The sequence below is a fragment of the Musca vetustissima genome, unplaced genomic scaffold (assembly GCF_032173495.1).
Source record: "Musca vetustissima isolate MV318-11 ecotype Yass unplaced genomic scaffold, APGP_CSIRO_Mvet_v1 utg24031, whole genome shotgun sequence".
Classification (NCBI taxonomy): domain Eukaryota; kingdom Metazoa; phylum Arthropoda; class Insecta; order Diptera; family Muscidae; genus Musca; species Musca vetustissima.
In genome coordinates this window covers 96,642-113,891 of record NW_026884263.1, presented here as the reverse complement: position 1 = coordinate 113,891, position 17,250 = coordinate 96,642, and the positions used below count along the sequence as shown (strand labels likewise).

The 17,250-nt window shown below is 35.9% G+C and overlaps 6 protein-coding genes across 6 annotated transcripts; 2 read left to right on the top strand and 4 right to left on the bottom strand.

Moving 5' to 3' along the window:
* Positions 1-3,915: 3,915 nt before the first annotated feature.
* On the top strand, positions 3,916-4,456 carry LOC133331268 (valacyclovir hydrolase-like; the record flags this gene model as incomplete). The annotated part of the gene is made up of 2 exons (XM_061539669.1): positions 3,916-4,301; positions 4,363-4,456. Coding segments are annotated over 2 exons (480 nt in total), but the record flags the coding sequence as incomplete, so codon positions are not given.
* Positions 4,457-4,717: 261 nt separating this feature from the next.
* LOC133331267 (valacyclovir hydrolase-like) lies at positions 4,718-5,629 on the bottom strand. Its single transcript, XM_061539668.1, has 2 exons — positions 4,884-5,629; positions 4,718-4,820 (listed from the first exon to the last, which is right to left on the bottom strand). The coding sequence occupies exons 1-2, from the start codon at positions 5,627-5,629 to the stop codon at positions 4,718-4,720; spliced, it is 849 nt and encodes a 282-aa protein (XP_061395652.1).
* Positions 5,630-7,468: 1,839 nt separating this feature from the next.
* On the bottom strand, positions 7,469-8,076 carry LOC133331266 (protein D3-like). Its single transcript, XM_061539666.1, has 2 exons — positions 7,670-8,076; positions 7,469-7,604 (listed from the first exon to the last, which is right to left on the bottom strand). Exons 1-2 carry the CDS (start codon positions 8,062-8,064, stop codon positions 7,469-7,471), a joined length of 531 nt encoding a protein of 176 aa, XP_061395650.1. The 5' UTR covers positions 8,065-8,076.
* Positions 8,077-9,191: 1,115 nt separating this feature from the next.
* Positions 9,192-9,784, bottom strand: LOC133331258 (protein D3-like). Its single transcript, XM_061539659.1, has 2 exons — positions 9,390-9,784; positions 9,192-9,327 (listed from the first exon to the last, which is right to left on the bottom strand). The coding sequence occupies exons 1-2, from the start codon at positions 9,782-9,784 to the stop codon at positions 9,192-9,194; spliced, it is 531 nt and encodes a 176-aa protein (XP_061395643.1).
* Positions 9,785-11,512: 1,728 nt separating this feature from the next.
* LOC133331253 (AP-2 complex subunit mu) lies at positions 11,513-14,182 on the bottom strand. The gene is made up of 4 exons (XM_061539652.1): positions 13,964-14,182; positions 13,553-13,831; positions 12,556-12,715; positions 11,513-12,226 (listed from the first exon to the last, which is right to left on the bottom strand). Exons 1-4 carry the CDS (start codon positions 14,138-14,140, stop codon positions 11,529-11,531), a joined length of 1,314 nt encoding a protein of 437 aa, XP_061395636.1. The 5' UTR covers positions 14,141-14,182; the 3' UTR covers positions 11,513-11,528.
* A 1,121-nt stretch (positions 14,183-15,303) lies between these two features.
* LOC133331254 (26S proteasome non-ATPase regulatory subunit 6) lies at positions 15,304-16,484 on the top strand. Its single transcript, XM_061539653.1, has one exon. It carries the CDS (start codon positions 15,312-15,314, stop codon positions 16,479-16,481), a length of 1,170 nt encoding a protein of 389 aa, XP_061395637.1. The 5' UTR covers positions 15,304-15,311; the 3' UTR covers positions 16,482-16,484.
* The last annotated feature ends 766 nt before the right edge of the window (positions 16,485-17,250 follow it).

Sequence of the window (17,250 nt, the reverse complement as noted above, 5' to 3'; positions counted from 1 at the left end):
TGTTTGCTTCATTCATGGTCTTGCTCTATCATCCTTTCTCCTCAAGACTCTCGAAAGACTGATCGACCTGGAGATAAGGAGTCGTATAGACACCACTTCTCTCAGCAACTCACAACACGCATACATAAAGGGCAAGTCTGTGGAATCTGCACTGCACGAAGTGGTGGGATATATTGAAGGAACATGGAAAACTCAAACTTTACGCTGGCCGCCTTCTTAGATATAGAGGGAGCCTTTAACAACGTTAAACTTGAATCCATAAACCACTCACTTAGGGAAGTCGGCATTCCTGATACTCTGACATATTGGATAAATAAAATGCTTAACAGCAGAATTATAAATTCAAGTGTGGGGATACAAAAAATCAGGAAAACAGTAACTAGAGGCACACCTCAAGTAGGGGTGCTTTCGCCGTTACTATGGCTACTGGTAATTAATATTATTTTGAGGGAATTGGACGGGGAATGTATCAAAGTTGTAGCTTACGCGGACGACGTGGTGATATTGATTTCCGGAAAATTTCCTTCTACAATCTCTGAGCTTATGCAAAGGGCTTTACTGACTCTGTCACGCTGGGCCAAGGCAAATGGTCTTGGTGTAAATCCAACGAAGACAGAACTGGTAATGTTTACTAGGAAGCGTAAGCTCAGTTTTTGTTCCACCAACATTGGATGGGGTGCAACTTCACCTATCTCCTGAAGCAAAGTACCTCGGCACAATCCTGGACTGTCAACTACGATGGAAAAGGAACGTTGAGGAGCGGGCGAAGAGAGGAATGATTGCACTCTATGCATGCAAGAACTCTATTGGGAAAAGCTGGGGGCTTAAACCATCGACTATACACTGGTTGCATAACACTGTGGTGAAGCCCATCTTGTCCTATGGCTCTCTTGTTTGGTGGAACATGGGTAAATTTCTGTGAGTCAATAGAAGGGGTCAATGACGCTGCTAGGTTTCGAAAACTACTATCCAAGGACCCGAAGTCCATCGGTAGTATTAAGAAGCAAGATGGAGCGTGGACGAACTCAGGTTCTGAGACTCTTAATCTCCTAGCCGAGACTCATTTACCGGGTTGCAAAGACGTGGGTACCATCGACGGTGATCGTGATGACACTCAGCTTTTTGCTACCCCGGATCTGGATCTCATTAGCAGGGTGGTAAACAGAAATAAGATACGATGGGCGGTCAACACTTTTAAGCCTTATAAATCGTCAGGACCGGATGGTATTTTTCCGGCGATGCTTCAATATGCCTCGCCAGGTATTTATCTGATCCTTGAGAAGATTTATACTGCGTGTCTGACTCTCTCGTGTGTTCCGGATCTATGGAATGAGGTAAAGGTCACTTATATCCCCAAAGCAGGGAAACCAAGCCACTCTGCACCAAAAGACTATAGACCCATTAGCCTATCATCCTTTCTCCTCAAGACTCTCGAAAGACTGATCGACCTGGAGATAAGGAGTCGTATAGACACCACTTCTCTCAGCAACTCACAACACGCATACATAAAGGGCAAGTCTGTGGAATCTGCACTGCACGAAGTGGTGGGATATATTGAGAGGAACATGGAAAACTCAAACTTTACGCTGGCCGCCTTCTTAGATATAGAGGGAGCCTTTAACAACGTTAAACTTGAATCCATAAACCACTCACTTAGGGAAGTCGGCATTCCTGATACTCTGACATATTGGATAAATAAAATGCTTAACAGCAGAATTATAAATTCAAGTGTGGGGGATACAAAAATCAGGAAAACAGTAACTAGAGGCACACCTCAAGGAGGGGTGCTTTCGCCGTTACTATGGCTACTGGTAATTAATATTATTTTGAGGGAATTGGACGGGGAATGTATCAAAGTTGTAGCTTACGCGGACGACGTGGTGATATTGATTTCCGGAAAATTTCCTTCTACAATCTCTGAGCTTATGCAAAGGGCTTTACTGACTCTGTCACGCTGGGCCAAGGCAAATGGTCTTGGTGTAAATCCAACGAAGACAGAACTGGTAATGTTTACTAGGAAGCGTAAGCTCGGCGTTTTTGTTCCACCAACATTGGATGGGGTGCAACTTCACCTATCTCCCGAAGCAAAGTACCTCGGCACAATCCTGGACTGTCAACTACGATGGAAAAGGAACGTTGAGGAGCGGGCGAAGAGAGGAATGATTGCACTCTATGCATGCAAGAACTCTATTGGGAAAAGCTGGGGGCTTAAACCATCGACTATACACTGGTTGTATAACACTGTGGTGAAGCCCATCTTGTCCTATGGCTCTCTTGTTTGGTGGAACTGTCTGAGCCTCAAGTCGACATCGAGTAAACTAGACAAGGTACAAAGAGCCGCCGCAATCTTAGTTACAGGAGCCAGAAGGAGTACGCCACAAGTAGCTCTGAACGCAATGCTGTACTTCAAGCCTTTGGGCCTCAGCATTAAGTGTCAGGCTGCGCGTAGCGCCCTGAGGCTACACGAACAAAAACTCTGGCGGAACTGTACCTTTGGGCATAGTAGTGTTCTAAATGAACCAGGGGTAGCATTGGACCAACGCGCTAAACTAAGTGACTATATATCACCAATCCCTAGATTTGACGATGTAGATGTCGTTATTCCTAGTAGAGACGACTGGAGAAGAAGTAACCCTCCTCTGGACGGTCTGGCCTTCTATACAGACGGATCCAAGATGGAAGAAGGTACTGGGGCAGGCGTCTACTGTGAAAGGTTAGGCCTTGAGTTGACCTACAAGCTGGATAGTAATTGTAGTGTTTTCCAAGCTGAAATCTTCGCGATCTGGAAGGCAGCGGAATTGATAAAAAACCTGGATGCTGAGGTCGTTGAACCGGTGACTATCTTTGTGGATAGTCAAGCGGCTCTTAAAGCCATCAAATCTTGCCACATCAAATCCGAAGCCGTCCTCAAGTGTAGAGCAGCTCTGGAAGAACTTAACCATAGCTATCGGTTGTGTTGGGTACCAGGACATTGTGACATCTTGGGTAATGAAAGAGCGGACGAACTAGCTAGACGAGGGTCTCAATCCACCGATCTAGAAACTGATGACTCAATTAAACCACCCATATGTCTTTTCTACAGAAACTTTGAGGCATTCTTTGACGAAACAGCCCGCGAACTTTGGCACAACGAACCTAGGTGCAACGTGTCAAGATCAATCTGGCCGACTCTGTCTACCAAAAGAACGCACTCACTATTGAACCTGAACAAAGCTGAAATTAGAGTGATGACGGGAATCATCACTGGTCACTGCAACATCAGGGCCCTTACTAGTAAATGGGATCTGGATGCAACTGATTACTGTAGACTCTGTGCTGACGAGGAGGAGACGGAGACAATTGAGCATCTCCTGTGTCACTGCCCAGCCCTGGCTTATAGGCGACACAGACTAATGGGTGCTCATTTTCTACCGGGTCTCAGCTTCTTCTCATCAACCGAACCTGCTCTAATCTACAGCATAATTAGAAACATAAAATGGTTAGGAGCACATAGCCTTGGCACGTAATGCTTTCTTCTGTATGACTCATAGGACCATCGACCTTTCACTCACTCTCACCCCTTTAATTTACTACTCCTTTCTCTCCTACAGATCTGTCTTCTTGGTGTCTTCTCTTCACTTCATTTTCTCTTGTGGATGATCACAACGGACCCAATCGGTCTCAGAGTGTTGCAGTCACACATGTGACTGCACATCCCAAAACCTAACCTAACAACAAAGGTTTGATTTTCAAGGCTATGATTTAGTAACGCCTTGCTCTTCACAAAGTATGCTACTCGATCGGCTTATAACCCTTACCCTTCCATCTACTTTCGAGAAGCGGCTTGTACATCTCGAACATAAAGGAAGTGCAGCTGGAATAAACATTAACATTGTTGAATGCGGCAAAGGCGATAAAACCTATTACTAATGCCTGGGGCCTGGCTGGAGTGGTGGTGGCATTGCCGGGCTTATAATTGCTGGTACCTTTGTGGAAAATGTAGAAAAGTTGATAGTATGTGCGGCTGGACCGTATTCGATGCCATCAGAAATATCAGCTTTTCATAATTTACGCGATGTGAACCAGTGGTCTCCTAGTATGCGAAAGATACTAGAAGATTTATATGGAGCCGATGGACTTACTGAACTATGGAATGGATGGGTTGATTTACTAAATAAGTTTCATGAAGAAAAAGGCGGCGATTTTTGCCAAAGGGAGATACATATGATAGAAGCACCAACGCTTATATTACGAGGCAATCAAGACTCCATGGTTGCCACTGAACCCATGGCTTATTTAAGGGACCACATGAAGAACTCAAGGTAATTTAAAGTAAAATACAATTTCATATGTGTAGACTTTTTATATGTAACCTATTTATAGGTACTATGCATTTTCCAAGGGAAAACACAATTTCCATTTACGTTATGTGGATGAATTTAACCAGTTAGTTGCAAAATTCTTTTTGCATACCTGAAACAAATGTTTAGATAAATAATAAACATGATCATCATAAAACCAAATATCCACAATTGGTTTGTTGGTCTGGCATTATTAAAAATTGTTTTTACTATTTTTAAGAAACAATTTTATTCATTCCTTTCAACTTTACAGAAATATACCACAGGGAATATTAATTAAAATATGGTTTGAAATGTGTTTTTTTTTTCGAAATATACAATAAACTATTTTAGTAAACGGTTAGTTATAATATCTATAACAATTTTACATCTATATACTATGGCAGTGATGTATCCAACAAGAATTCACTGACTAACCTATTAAATGTATTAGCATACGCAATATGAATGTTGTGTTTGCCATCGGGGAATTCATAATATCTGTAAAAACAAAAGTATATCAACGTTTACAATTAAAAAAACAAATTTCTATAGAACTCCCACCTTGTATTCTTTAAGTGCTCTCTTAAATATGCAACATGTTCAAATGGCTTCATGGGATCTTTCCTGCCATGCAATATTAGCGTAGGTGCTTCAATTGCATTCAATTCGTTTGTGCAAACATCGCCATTGGGCAATTTAAAAAGGGTATCGACTAAATCATTCCACAATTTTGAGAATCTTTCAACACCGTATATTTCCTCCATAGGGTTGCGCATTTTCGCTGGCCATTTGCTAACATCCCGCATTCCGTCATACAGTTGTAACTCACTTCGGGACATATAAGCACCACTGCCCCAAATCACAAGTTTTTCTACCATTTCAGGATAGCGATTAGCTGCTATAAGACCAGTTGTGCCTCCAGCACTCCAACCAATAATCGAGAATGTTGATTTGTTTAATGATTTCATTAAATCCACAGCATATTCTGCATCAATTTGCAATGAATCTGTTCTCCATTCTCTGGTAGGTGGAACCGATTTACCATATCCAGGTGGATCCCAAGCAATGATTGTGTGATTAGGCAGTAATTTGGGCAATTCTCTGATTTGTGGACTAAAATCTGTCCAAATCGATCCCATAATGCCTGGCATAAGCAAAACGGTTTTGGTACCCTGTCCACATTCTACAATATTAATGTCAGTGTCCTTCACTTTAACTTTACGTTCGACGTGCAGAGAACGTTTATTTTTAATCCTGCAAAAAGTTGTTGTGTGTAATTGAACTCGGCGGACAAATGCTGATTGCATATTGTTTTTCTTATAAATCACTTTCTCTATCGGACACCTATACTGTGACTATCAAATGACATTTGAACTAATTATTCGCAGATTGTTTTATATATCCGTATATTTCCTGGCAAAAATATCGAGTGTCACCGATTAGATTGCCTTAATTGATAAGCCTTATAACTTCAGAATATTATAGCAAATTGTTAATATGTATGTGATTTTAATTTGTTCACTAATAAAGATAAAGTGCGTACATTTATTATTAGCTAATGATAAATTTACGCACTTTTTATTGTTTCAATTTGATAAAAATTATATTTTAGTCAATTCCAAAGTTGAAATATTTGGTTTGTTCCCCGCTGCAAGAATCCACCAATTTTTAAAATTTTTGTCAATATCATAAAGGAGAAAATTGAATTTTGTACGAACTTGGAGTGTTACAAATATATACAGAATGAAAATAAATAAATCATATATATCAAACCAATATAATGATATAGTAAAACAAGAATTGTATATGCCTAAGCTCTTGTCTTATAAATACTAAAAGTAAATGAATTTTATATATTACAAGCAATAAACAGAAATTGAAATTATATACGATGACAGATTATGGAAGTAGATAACAGAAGTCATGCATTTTATAGAAGATAGAGATTTAAAACATATGATTATCTTCAAAATGATGTTGTGCTACTAATCATTTAGAATCTGTCATTAAAAAATGCCCATTCTCGATTTTAATTTTTCAAGATTTTCAATGGGCTGGTAAATGAATACAAATGCTTGTTAAGGTTTGTAACTTTGCACATATATAATTGAAAATTTAAAAGAGAAGAAAAATAATTTACAAAAAATGTTTGTTATTGTTTTGTTGTTGTTTTTTGTAATTAAAGAAAAGTCCTTATTTTGATGGCGATTTTTGGAAAATCGCCGATTTTTTACCAAAAACCAAGTTAAAAAATAAGGAATATCTTCACCGATTGGCTTTATCCTAGTTCATACGAGAGCTATACACTCCCAGAGAAACGTTGCAAAATTTGGAACCGATTGGATTATTAGTTTTTGAGTTATCGTGCCCGCCATTCGCAAAAAAATGTTTAGAGAAAAACGCGTTTAAAGTTTGAGAAACCCTTCAGCCGTCACTTGATGCTGACACAATAAATCGGCTATATCTTCAAGAGTTCTGGAGATTTTCACTTGAAATTGTAGAGACATTCTTTAATCAGTGTAGATTCGAATTATATTAACAAAAATTTTGACCCCGAGAATGGGGGGGGGTCCCCTTAATGCATTATTTATTTTTTGACTGGTCAAATAAAATTCATACTCAATATTGGCTTGTCGTATTAATTAATCCACAGTAACTTTTCATTTGACGAATATAACAGACAGATGGGGTGTTATCTGTCTGTTATATTCTATCCTTTCCACGACAAAGGAGTCTACGATCCGAAACGACCCGAGTCTTACTCGTCTGTCAAATCTTCCTATTGTTTAAAAGCAATAGGGCTGCTACAAATACAACAACATCCACAATATTGTAAGTGGTTTGTTAAAAGTAAAACACATGCTCTAGATTGAAAGTGGTTTGTTAAAAGTAAAACACATGATCTAGGCCAGCTTAACTTAATGAACCAATTTAACAATAATTCAATCCTTTGGCCATTAATCCGTTTTTAATTAAAAAAATGTTTGTGACTGTAATCATATTCGAAAATTAAGTTCTGCGAGTTCATTCTCATTTTGCTTTGAATGAAATAAAATAAATAAATAACACAAACACATTTTATTGTTGACAACTAAACTGTAAATGATAATACTTTATTATTTCTAATTGGCATAAGGAAAATCGATTCACTTTAACTGAGATTTCAAGATTGGTACATAGTCGTCATATTGAGCCTGATAATAATTGCCAGCAATGGGGTTTCCTAATTTATATTTGGTAATATAATCTCGTGTTTTGATACTCAGACGTCCTTCACGGCTTCTGCATACAACAACAGAGAAGAATATTTAAATCAACTGAAAGTATTTTAAGGTATGCATACTCACGTTTTTGCTATAAATTTGTCGGTGGAAATTTTCTCTTCTTGTTTGAACACTAGGAAAACATAACGATGCAAACCAGAACCTTCTGGTGGACCAGAACCAATATATTCTGCTACGACTTGACCGTCGGCCACTTTATTGCCTGGAATATTGATAACCAGCCAGTGCAAAATTTCACGATAAGTTGGTTCTTGGCGGGATGGTGCATCTGGGTCGACCATCAACAATGTATAGAGTGCACCATCTTCTGCTTCCCAGCTAACTACAGGTTGATCCTTGACTTGTGTTGGTGTTAATTCCTTGCCCAATTCAACTTTGACATCTCCAGGATAGGTAACCTTGGCAATGGCACCAGGTTTAGTATCAATAATATCGGGAATAATTCCACCAGTATCCATTTTATAGAAATAACTTTGTTACTTTATGGTTCACACAAAACTATGCTATTCTTCAACAACCCAAGCCTTTTTATCGAGTTTTCGTAGTCCCCCCAAAAAACACTCATTTATTTTTGCATTATCATGGAAGTAACATTGATATCAAATAGATCACCTCTAATCAATTCCATGATAAGAAACTTCCAGTGAAGATACGACGAATGAGTGTAAAATAAAATGCAACAACAAATATAATCAGCAGTTGCTACCGTTCAGTTAGTCATTTGTGTGTTGGTTAATGGTCAAAATAGCAGAAATTTCGATGATCAATTATGAAATCACAGATGTATTGACTTTTATCACAAATTAGTTATCGCACCCACCACCCGCTGAATGTGTCGACCTATAAACACTAAATTATCAATGGCATGCAAATTTGATTTCACAAAAAGACTGAGTAATAGCATAAGTGAACTTTGTTACATACGATTCTAGAACTTTTCCTTATAAGAATTAAATACAGTCAACAACGAATTTATTGTCCTGTTTCCATTGTGTGTAATTGCAATTATATAATCGCCACAAATAAGCAAAGGACTATCTCAAAATATACAATTGTATATTTATAATATTTTTTAAATGCGGGGATTTATTACTTCTATGGACACGGTGCATTTCACATATGTATAGAAACACTAGAGTAAAACATGGTCCGACCATACAAATCCTTATATATTAACCTCCAACCAGGAGATTGAAGTGGATATCATGAAACAATTGAATAATAAAAATAGAAAACAACTTTTTTTGTCTCATATGTAACTTCAATAAAAATTAGTGTTTTAGTTAATAAAAAATAAAAGTTATGTTGTTTTGTGTACCTTAAATGGCCTATTTGGCTTTGTTACTATGCTTAATAAATGAAATGTATTTTGTTATGTCAAGAAATTAATGTTTATTTTACAAAACAGCGTAAGGGGTAATGTGTTACGGCTTCACTTAAAAACAAAACGGAACGTAGAAATTCCTGTTAGTTACTGTTGCATTGCCTCTTACATAACCAAATGTTAATTTGTGGTAATTAACACACCTTCGCATTTTAAACTCCATTATGGGAATGAATATAGGAATTAGTTTTGTTTATTTTTTTATTTAAATTGAGCCATTAAAGTTGGAACATATTCATCATATTGGGCTTCGTAGTAATTTCCCGCAACAGGATTTCCCAAGTTATATTTCGAAATATAATCTCGTGTTTTGACATTCAAACGACCTTCAAGAGATCTGCAATTAAGAAAAATAAAATAAATTGTGTAACTTATAACAGTATGTGTTTATGGACTCACGATTTTGGTATGTGTTTTTCGGCGGAAATCCTTTGTTCCTGCTTAAATATCAGAAAAACATAACGATGTAAACCTGTGCCCTCCGGTGGTCCAGATCCAATATAGTCAGCAACCACTTGACCATTTGAGACTTTATTACCAGGAATATTGATAACTAGCCAATGCAAAGCTTCGCGATAAGAGGGCTCTTGACGCGATGGTGCATCTGGATCAACCATCAACAATGTATAGAGTGCTCCATCTTCTGCTTCCCAGCTAACTTCAGGTTGATCCTTAACTTGTGTTGGAGTTAACTCTTTGCCGAATTCAACATTAACACCGCCATGATAGACAACCTTGGCAGCAGCACCAGGTTTTTCATCGATAATATCAGGGATAATTCCACTGGCATCCATATTTAGGAAAAACAAAACTATTTCTAATATATTCCAAACACTAAGTTCGAGTCTCTTTTATATTCGAGTTTGCTGGTTCGTTGACTAATTTATCATAGGCGTTCCAGGAAACCAATTTAAATCAACTTTAGCCATCATTGATAACGAACTTCCAGTAAAGATAAAGTGAGTGCGAATCTCACAACAACAAGAAATAGTTATGACAGTTATTTGAATACAGAACTTGAATGTGTACCCAACAGATTTGAACGTGTGCTGATAATCAATTATAAAATCAGTACTTATTTAGGTGTTCTCTTATCAACAGGTATCAGTTAATTAATACACCTCACGCTAATTGTGGTCAGTACATGCTTCTGAAATACGAATGTAACGATGGTGAGCCCTAACCAAACTTTGATCGATATGGTACACTTTTTTAATATTAAATACAATATAAAAAAGTAAAAGCATATCTTAGGGTGCAAAAAGAAAATAAAAATTAAAAAATGTTTGCAAGTCACTTTTTTACATAAACTGTAATTCAATGAATATTGTATATATTCTTGTTCATAGGCAATATATCATTTTGGTACCACGGCAGATTATGCCAATAATCTAAACATTTCCCTTCAATTTGAATTATACTCGCATCTGGAATGGAAGAAATGCTTAGAATTTAAATTAATCACTGATTAAAAAAAAAAAAACAACATAATTTAATAATATTCGAGTATATTTGCATGGTGATTTTTATTTATATTGTTCATTTTGTATTTGTATAATTTATCTAATTAACGATAAAGTTGATCAATTTGTTTTTACTTTTGGTTGGGGCGCATTATATAAATGCTCGTCTCTCTTGTACCTTATCAATAATAACCATTTATTGCATTTAATATATATTTTGTTTTTTAATTTCTAAATATACTTTAAGGGGATTTTCGAAAGAAAGAAAATACTTTTTAATTTGCTTGGCGAATATTTGAATTATTGGTTATTGTAAACTTCTGCAGAATGCGATTGTTAATTTATTGTACACAATAATATTGATGTAGATTTTGAATTTGTCAATGTTTTATTGGTTAATTTTGTTTTAACATAAATATTTTGGAATAGAGTTTATTTATTTTCATGAGAAGCTTATTTATAGTGGGAGTTGTTCATTAACTTCAACTTGTATTATGGCTATTTATTCGTACATGAACACTTGCATTATTATAACGACGAGAGTATATTCCGGGAACCAATGCAGCTTGCTTATATATGACTAAAACTATCAATAACTTCTTTTCAGAGGAGATTATTTGTCTTCAAAAGTAAAGTTTAAACTACCAAATAAAAATAATAATAGAAAATATATTTACCGATAACATTACAGAATATATAAGGATTATATAAAATTAATACAATTACATAAAGCATTTGAATGAATACAGGGGTTTTTGTTTTTAAATAATTTTCTTGTGTTTATAGGAATACATGTGTGTTTGTGTGGAGAGTAGACTAAAGAATATATTTTATATATTGTTATTGGAATTATTATTTATGCATATTTTTTTCAATATTTCAATATTTATTCTTGCTTCAATTTTTTAAATTGATTGAATGCCTGCATGATAGGCCAACATGAAGGAATACTACGAAGGATCGTGTAAAGTGTTATTTTCCTTGCCTCTTTTTTACTGTTTGCAATTTCGTAAAATTTGAAAGGTCGTTTGGGCAATTCCACATAAAATTTCTTGTAAACAACAACCATGGGTGTTTAACAACGCGTTTCGTACAGCCCACTGCGACCGATATAACGTACCCATTTTACAACATCGTGATCGGAATAGTTTAGTTTTGGTTCGAATACTTTCAAATAACGCACTTTAAAACCAGATGGTGCAAAAGGTACTTCAAAGTTCATAGAAATGGGTGGACGTGTCCACTTCTTTTTCGTGTCCGTTTCCAAAAGTTCTATTTCGGCCGACAATTGGGTTTCCTTCATGCCAGCCATGCGTTTTATCTTCCACACAATTGCATTTTCGGAGGCCTTGTATTTGGCCTTGCCCTTCAAACAAATTAATTGAACACCTGAGGTGTTCAGGGGGGTAGGGATTTTAACTTCAATCTTCTGACCCAACAATGATGGCTTGAAATTGGATTTCAATACCACCTTGACTTCCATCTTGGTACGTCCAACTTCACGCACCAGAGGTATAACACGGAATGGCAGCGAAATATCTTTGGTTGTACGATAACGCATCAATTCGAATTCACCGTCCGGCGGTATAAAACTTATCGAATGTTCTGTTTCAAATTTACTTAGTTTAACGCATTGGTGGAACTGACAGTCGTCAATAACTACCACCGGTTTGCCTGAGCGAGAAGTATCGGCCTCAGAGTTACCAGATAATCCACGACCTCTAGATTCCATAACAATTTTGTCATTAATACCGAATTTGCATTCAGGCATACCTAAAAATGGAATTTAAAGATCGAAAATTATTGTTACTCTCACTTTGCTGTATTTAAACGGGGTATGTAGATTTCACTGATGCCGAATCGCTTTGAGGAATACATCATTGAAAAACCTATATTTATGTATTCGTGAAAGCGTTTCGACACCTTGCCATCGTCTATCGATATTTTATTATCAGGATTAGCTATATTTTTTCCACTCTGTTAAAAGATATGTTAGTTGAGGCTATTAAAAGATCCAATTAACTTAGATGCTTCTGAAATTTGCTTTGTAATTAGAGCGTTGGAGTGTTGTTGTAAACCACCGACAATTGATATATACTTACCAGACAAATATGATTTCATTACAACGCGACCAGCAACGTGAGCAGAAAGCACCTGCCCCTGTGGGCTCATAAGCAAATTAACGTATTCCAAAACATCCAGGAACAATTCATTGCGTCGATATTTAATACCTTCACGTCTCCAACCGATTTGGCCAGTAACCTTAAAAATAAAGAAAATATATGTTGCATATATAAAATATTCAAATATTTGCAGCTATATATTAAAAAACAACAAAAAAACGAGAATATCGCAAATTAAAAAGAAAATATATATATATATAGTTTTTAATTTGCAATTTCTTTCGTATACAAGAATCTGGACCAAAGGACCCAAACCGATTCATAAAACAACAACATGTGGACTACTCCAAAAGCTTAGAACAATCAAAGTATTTGTTTAATAATATCTTAACTTATATTAATTTGGAGGGGGTCAGAACCCCTGCACTTCGAAAAAATCTTAATTATTGCAATTAGGTTATGAGATGTGATATGATGAAGCTTACAACATTTTGGAGAAGATTTAGATGTTGTGATTGTTTACAAATCAATTTACCAAAAATAAATAAGTCAAACTTTCACGAAATAAATAGTTAAATCATGTCACAGAGATGTGGTTCTTATAGAAACTGCATTGTACGTCCGTGTCCTAAAACATTTGCAATTGATATTTTCATGTTTTGACTATTATACCTAGCTGTGTCCTTATTGAAAATATTCAAATTAATTTCGTTATGATTTAATTATGTTATGTCCGAGTCCTTTACACTGCGTTTCGAAATATACGATTATATAACATGCATTTATGTCCATTTGTAATAAATCATCATATAATTATATAGGTCTCTAATATGTGTTACATATCCAGTGCCAAAAAAAATGTTTGTATTATTTTATGCATTTTCTCTGCGACACATCCCACAATCAAGCCCGCATAATCAACAATACATAATTACAAAAAAATAGCTTATCAGCAATAAAAGGCAATAACACTTACTTGAGATGTGATTTGCATTTGCTCTTCCTTCGTTGCCGACTTGATGCCCTGCTGAGTAATGAAGGTTTTCAATGTACCCGAATCGGTATTTTGAGGATAGCCAAAATCGAGAATTTCATCAAGCAGCTCGTAAATTAATACAAAATTGTTCTTAATGTTTTCTTCGGATATTTTGCCAAAGTACGACTGCATGACCTCAATGATCTTCAACAAGAACTCAAACACCATGGCAGCGTTAACATTTTGTTTTGTCACAGCAGCCAACCAAATATTAGCCCGCTATAGACACAATAGAAATAAAAACGAGAGGGAATAGTTGATAAGAAATTCCTTTACCGAATACCAACTTGTCGAGCCAGTCAGGCTGCGACTTGGAGTGCAGACCCCTGGCAATTATGCCACCTCACTAACCTTTATGTGGAAAAAGCTGGTACGAGCAATATTCGTAACCGGTGAACGGACCTGCTGGCGAGCATGAATTACATTGACACGAAACGCGTCCACGGCATTACGTCCAATATCATCGCGATAGACACGGCTGATGAGCACCTCACCTTTGTGGTTGTATACAAACAAACCACCAATCATTTTGAGACACTTTCTTGAGCTAAATTTGAGGAATTCTTCAGGTTCTCCCCTTACTGTCGGCAATGATGTAAATGGAGTGTTTTTGCAGCGTTTGTTACAAAAAATTATTTCTTTAATTGATTCCAGCAGAATTTCTCTATTTCTTTTTTCTTCAGCTCGATAATACTACTCCCCTTTTTTCATTGATGACAGTACGATAGTCAGTGCGATCTAGTGATGAGACATGGCAACATAATGTTATCGATAAATTACTGAGATAGTTGAAAGGCGATAACTTGTAATACACAATTAGTTGTACAACAAAAAATATTAAGTAAATTGTATTACTAACTATTTAAATAGCCGACTATTGTTTCAAAAAAATGAGTGCTCTAAAATTAACCATTTCACGTCGACATATCAGGAGAGTATCAAGTTGAAATTACAAAAATATTTTCTTTTGAAAATCTTCGACTCATTTGAATTTCCTCCAAATTAATATTTAATTTTCGAACCTTGATATTTTTTGTTAAATTAGACCAAGTTTGTAATATTATAAATATATGTATGCAATTATTAATCCTCAAAATAAAAATTGAAAAACATCAATGAGAATGTATCAAATTTATATTTCTATCGCTTCCATATATTTCCTATAATTGAGCCATTGCCACTTATATGTGTAACACATATGAAAATGCAGCGAATTGCGAGTTATTCCACGAAGAAAGATTTGCTTCCTCAAACTTTCCCAGCAGGCAGATTTAGTAAATTGAATACCGGAGCATATTTAAAAAAGAACAATTTCAAATTGTATGCGTTCCCAATTTTCCTCTTGGGTGATTTTTAAAAACATAATTTGTCAAATTCATATTGAGGGATTGGGATTTGCTGTTACCTTTTATAATTGTACCATGATAAAATATATTATTTTTTTGAAGCACAAGCAAATTACTAGACTATTGTACAACTACTCATACGATGTGACACAAGAAAGTACCCGTTAACCAATTACAATATTTTCTCGTCGAAATTGTTGTTGTTCGGTGTTTTGTAGTCTTCTTCTTCTTCGCTGATGATTTGCGATTTGCAATTCTCAGTTGAACGACACAAATTCTAGTAAATTGTTTTAATATAAAAAAAAGTATTTTCGTATTCCTTACTTCCCTCATAATCGAAAACAAAGTCAAAAATGCCAGTTGAAAACTTGGAAGAGCAAGGATTGGAAAAGAATCCCAACTTGGAATTGGCACAATACAAATTCCTCTTAACACTTTCGGAACACAAACAAGATGCGGCCCTGAAAAACAAATTGTTGGAAGCCGTAAAAGCCGATAACATGGCACCATACTATGAGTACCTCTGCACAGAACTGGGTTGGACAGTCGACAAGGGTTTGTTGGACAAAATGAAGGAGCAAAATACCAAGGATTTGGAGAAGCTCGATGAAGCCATTGAGGACGCTGAAAAAAATCTCGGTGAAATGGAAGTTCGTGAGGCGAATTTAAAAAAGTCTGAATATTTGTGCCGTATAGGAGACAAAGCTGCGGCTGAGTTCGCCTTCCGCAAAACATACGAAAAGACAGTATCATTAGGACATCGTCTGGATATTGTATTCCATCTAATTCGCTTGGGTCTTTTCTACTTGGATCACGATCTCATAACCAGAAATATTGAGAAGGCCAAGTATTTAATTGAGGAAGGTGGAGACTGGGACAGACGTAATCGCCTAAAAGTGTACCAGGGCGTCTATTCTGTAGCGGTGAGAGATTTCAAAGCTGCTGCCACATTCTTTTTGGACACTGTAAGCACCTTCACCTCCTACGAATTGATGGACTACCCCACGTTCGTACGTTACACCGTATATGTGGCTATGATAGCCTTGCCACGAAATGAGTTGCGTGACAAGGTCATCAAAGGTGCCGAAATTCAAGAAGTTCTTCATGGCCTGCCTGATGTTAAGCGCTACCTATTTTCCCTGTACAATTGTCATTATGCAGATTTCTTCAAGTATTTGGCTGAAGTAGAGGTAGTACTCCGCAAGGATTACCTTGCACATCCCCATTACCGTTTCTACGTCCGCGAAATGCGCATATTGGCCTACACTCAATTACTGGAATCCTATCGTTCATTGACACTTCAATATATGGCTGAGGCTTTTGGTGTCAGTGTCGACTACATTGACCAGGAGCTGTCACGTTTCATTGCTGCCGGTCGGCTACATGCCAAAGTGGATCGTGTAGGAGGCATTGTAGAAACAAATCGTCCAGATAGTAAAAATTGGCAATACCAGGCTACTATTAAACAGGGCGATCTCTTGCTGAATCGCATACAGAAGCTTAGCCGAGTTATTAATATTTAAAATACAAATAAGCGATGTTTTGTACTCACCCACACCATACTATAATGAAATAAAACAAAATATGTACACACATTAATTACCCCAAAATAAAAAAAAAACATAAAATGTATTTAACAAACATGACTTTTAATTACAATTAACAAAGTTATAAAAAAAAGAAATTCATTGTGTATCCTTATAAAATAGAATAATATTTCTATATTTACTTTTGGTAAATATATATATATATATATATATATATTTCTTAGTAATTGTATTATTTACTTATTTGACTAAAGTTTTACTAAAATTCTTTGGAAGTTTCTTTGGATAAGATATTAGTAACGAATGTGGAGTATTTGAATATAACAAAAAATTAAAATATATATGTATATTAAACTATATTGTATTAAACTAATCTATGGCTGAATATGTGTTCAATATTATTTATTACAACCTTATATTTTTGTAAATTGGTCTTAAAAACACACATTTGTGTTTGGTATACAAGTTTTTTATTTCACGATACCAAAACAAGTACTAACAATAAAGCTTTCCATTATGATATATAAATATTCATTCGATTGATGTTTTCACATAACTAAAAAACACCAATCGTAAAAAATTTGTCACTTCGGAGTCTATTTAATTCCATTATTCATTGTCGCCTATTACCTAAACTCAATTTTTTAACAACTTCAATGATGTTACAGTTTCTTATTTCAATTGTTTATATATTCCTACAACGATATACATACATTTTTACTGTTTGTATGTATGCAGTATATAT

Excerpts from the sequence above, each read along its gene's own strand:
- LOC133331267 (XM_061539668.1), bottom strand. The coding sequence starts at position 5,629 with ATGCAATCAGCATTTGTCCGCCGAGTTCAATTACACACAACAACTTTT. Across the intron at positions 4,821-4,883 it reads GAGCACTTAAAGAATACAAG|ATATTATGAATTCCCCGATG; the intron begins GTGGGAGTTCTA and ends TTGTTTTTACAG.
- LOC133331266 (XM_061539666.1), bottom strand. The coding sequence starts at position 8,064 with ATGGATACTGGTGGAATTATTCCCGATATTATTGATACTAAACCTGGT. Across the intron at positions 7,605-7,669 it reads GACAAATTTATAGCAAAAAC|AAGCCGTGAAGGACGTCTGA; the intron begins GTGAGTATGCAT and ends TGTTGTATGCAG.
- LOC133331258 (XM_061539659.1), bottom strand. The coding sequence starts at position 9,784 with ATGGATGCCAGTGGAATTATCCCTGATATTATCGATGAAAAACCTGGT. Across the intron at positions 9,328-9,389 it reads GAAAAACACATACCAAAATC|ATCTCTTGAAGGTCGTTTGA; the intron begins GTGAGTCCATAA and ends TCTTAATTGCAG.
- LOC133331253 (XM_061539652.1), bottom strand. The coding sequence starts at position 14,140 with ATGATTGGTGGTTTGTTTGTATACAACCACAAAGGTGAGGTGCTCATC. Across the intron at positions 12,716-13,552 it reads AAATGCAAATCACATCTCAA|GTTACTGGCCAAATCGGTTG; the intron begins GTAAGTGTTATT and ends TTTATTTTTAAG. Across the intron at positions 12,227-12,555 it reads AATGAAATCATATTTGTCTG|GTATGCCTGAATGCAAATTC; the intron begins GTAAGTATATAT and ends TTCCATTTTTAG.
- LOC133331254 (XM_061539653.1), top strand. The coding sequence starts at position 15,312 with ATGCCAGTTGAAAACTTGGAAGAGCAAGGATTGGAAAAGAATCCCAAC.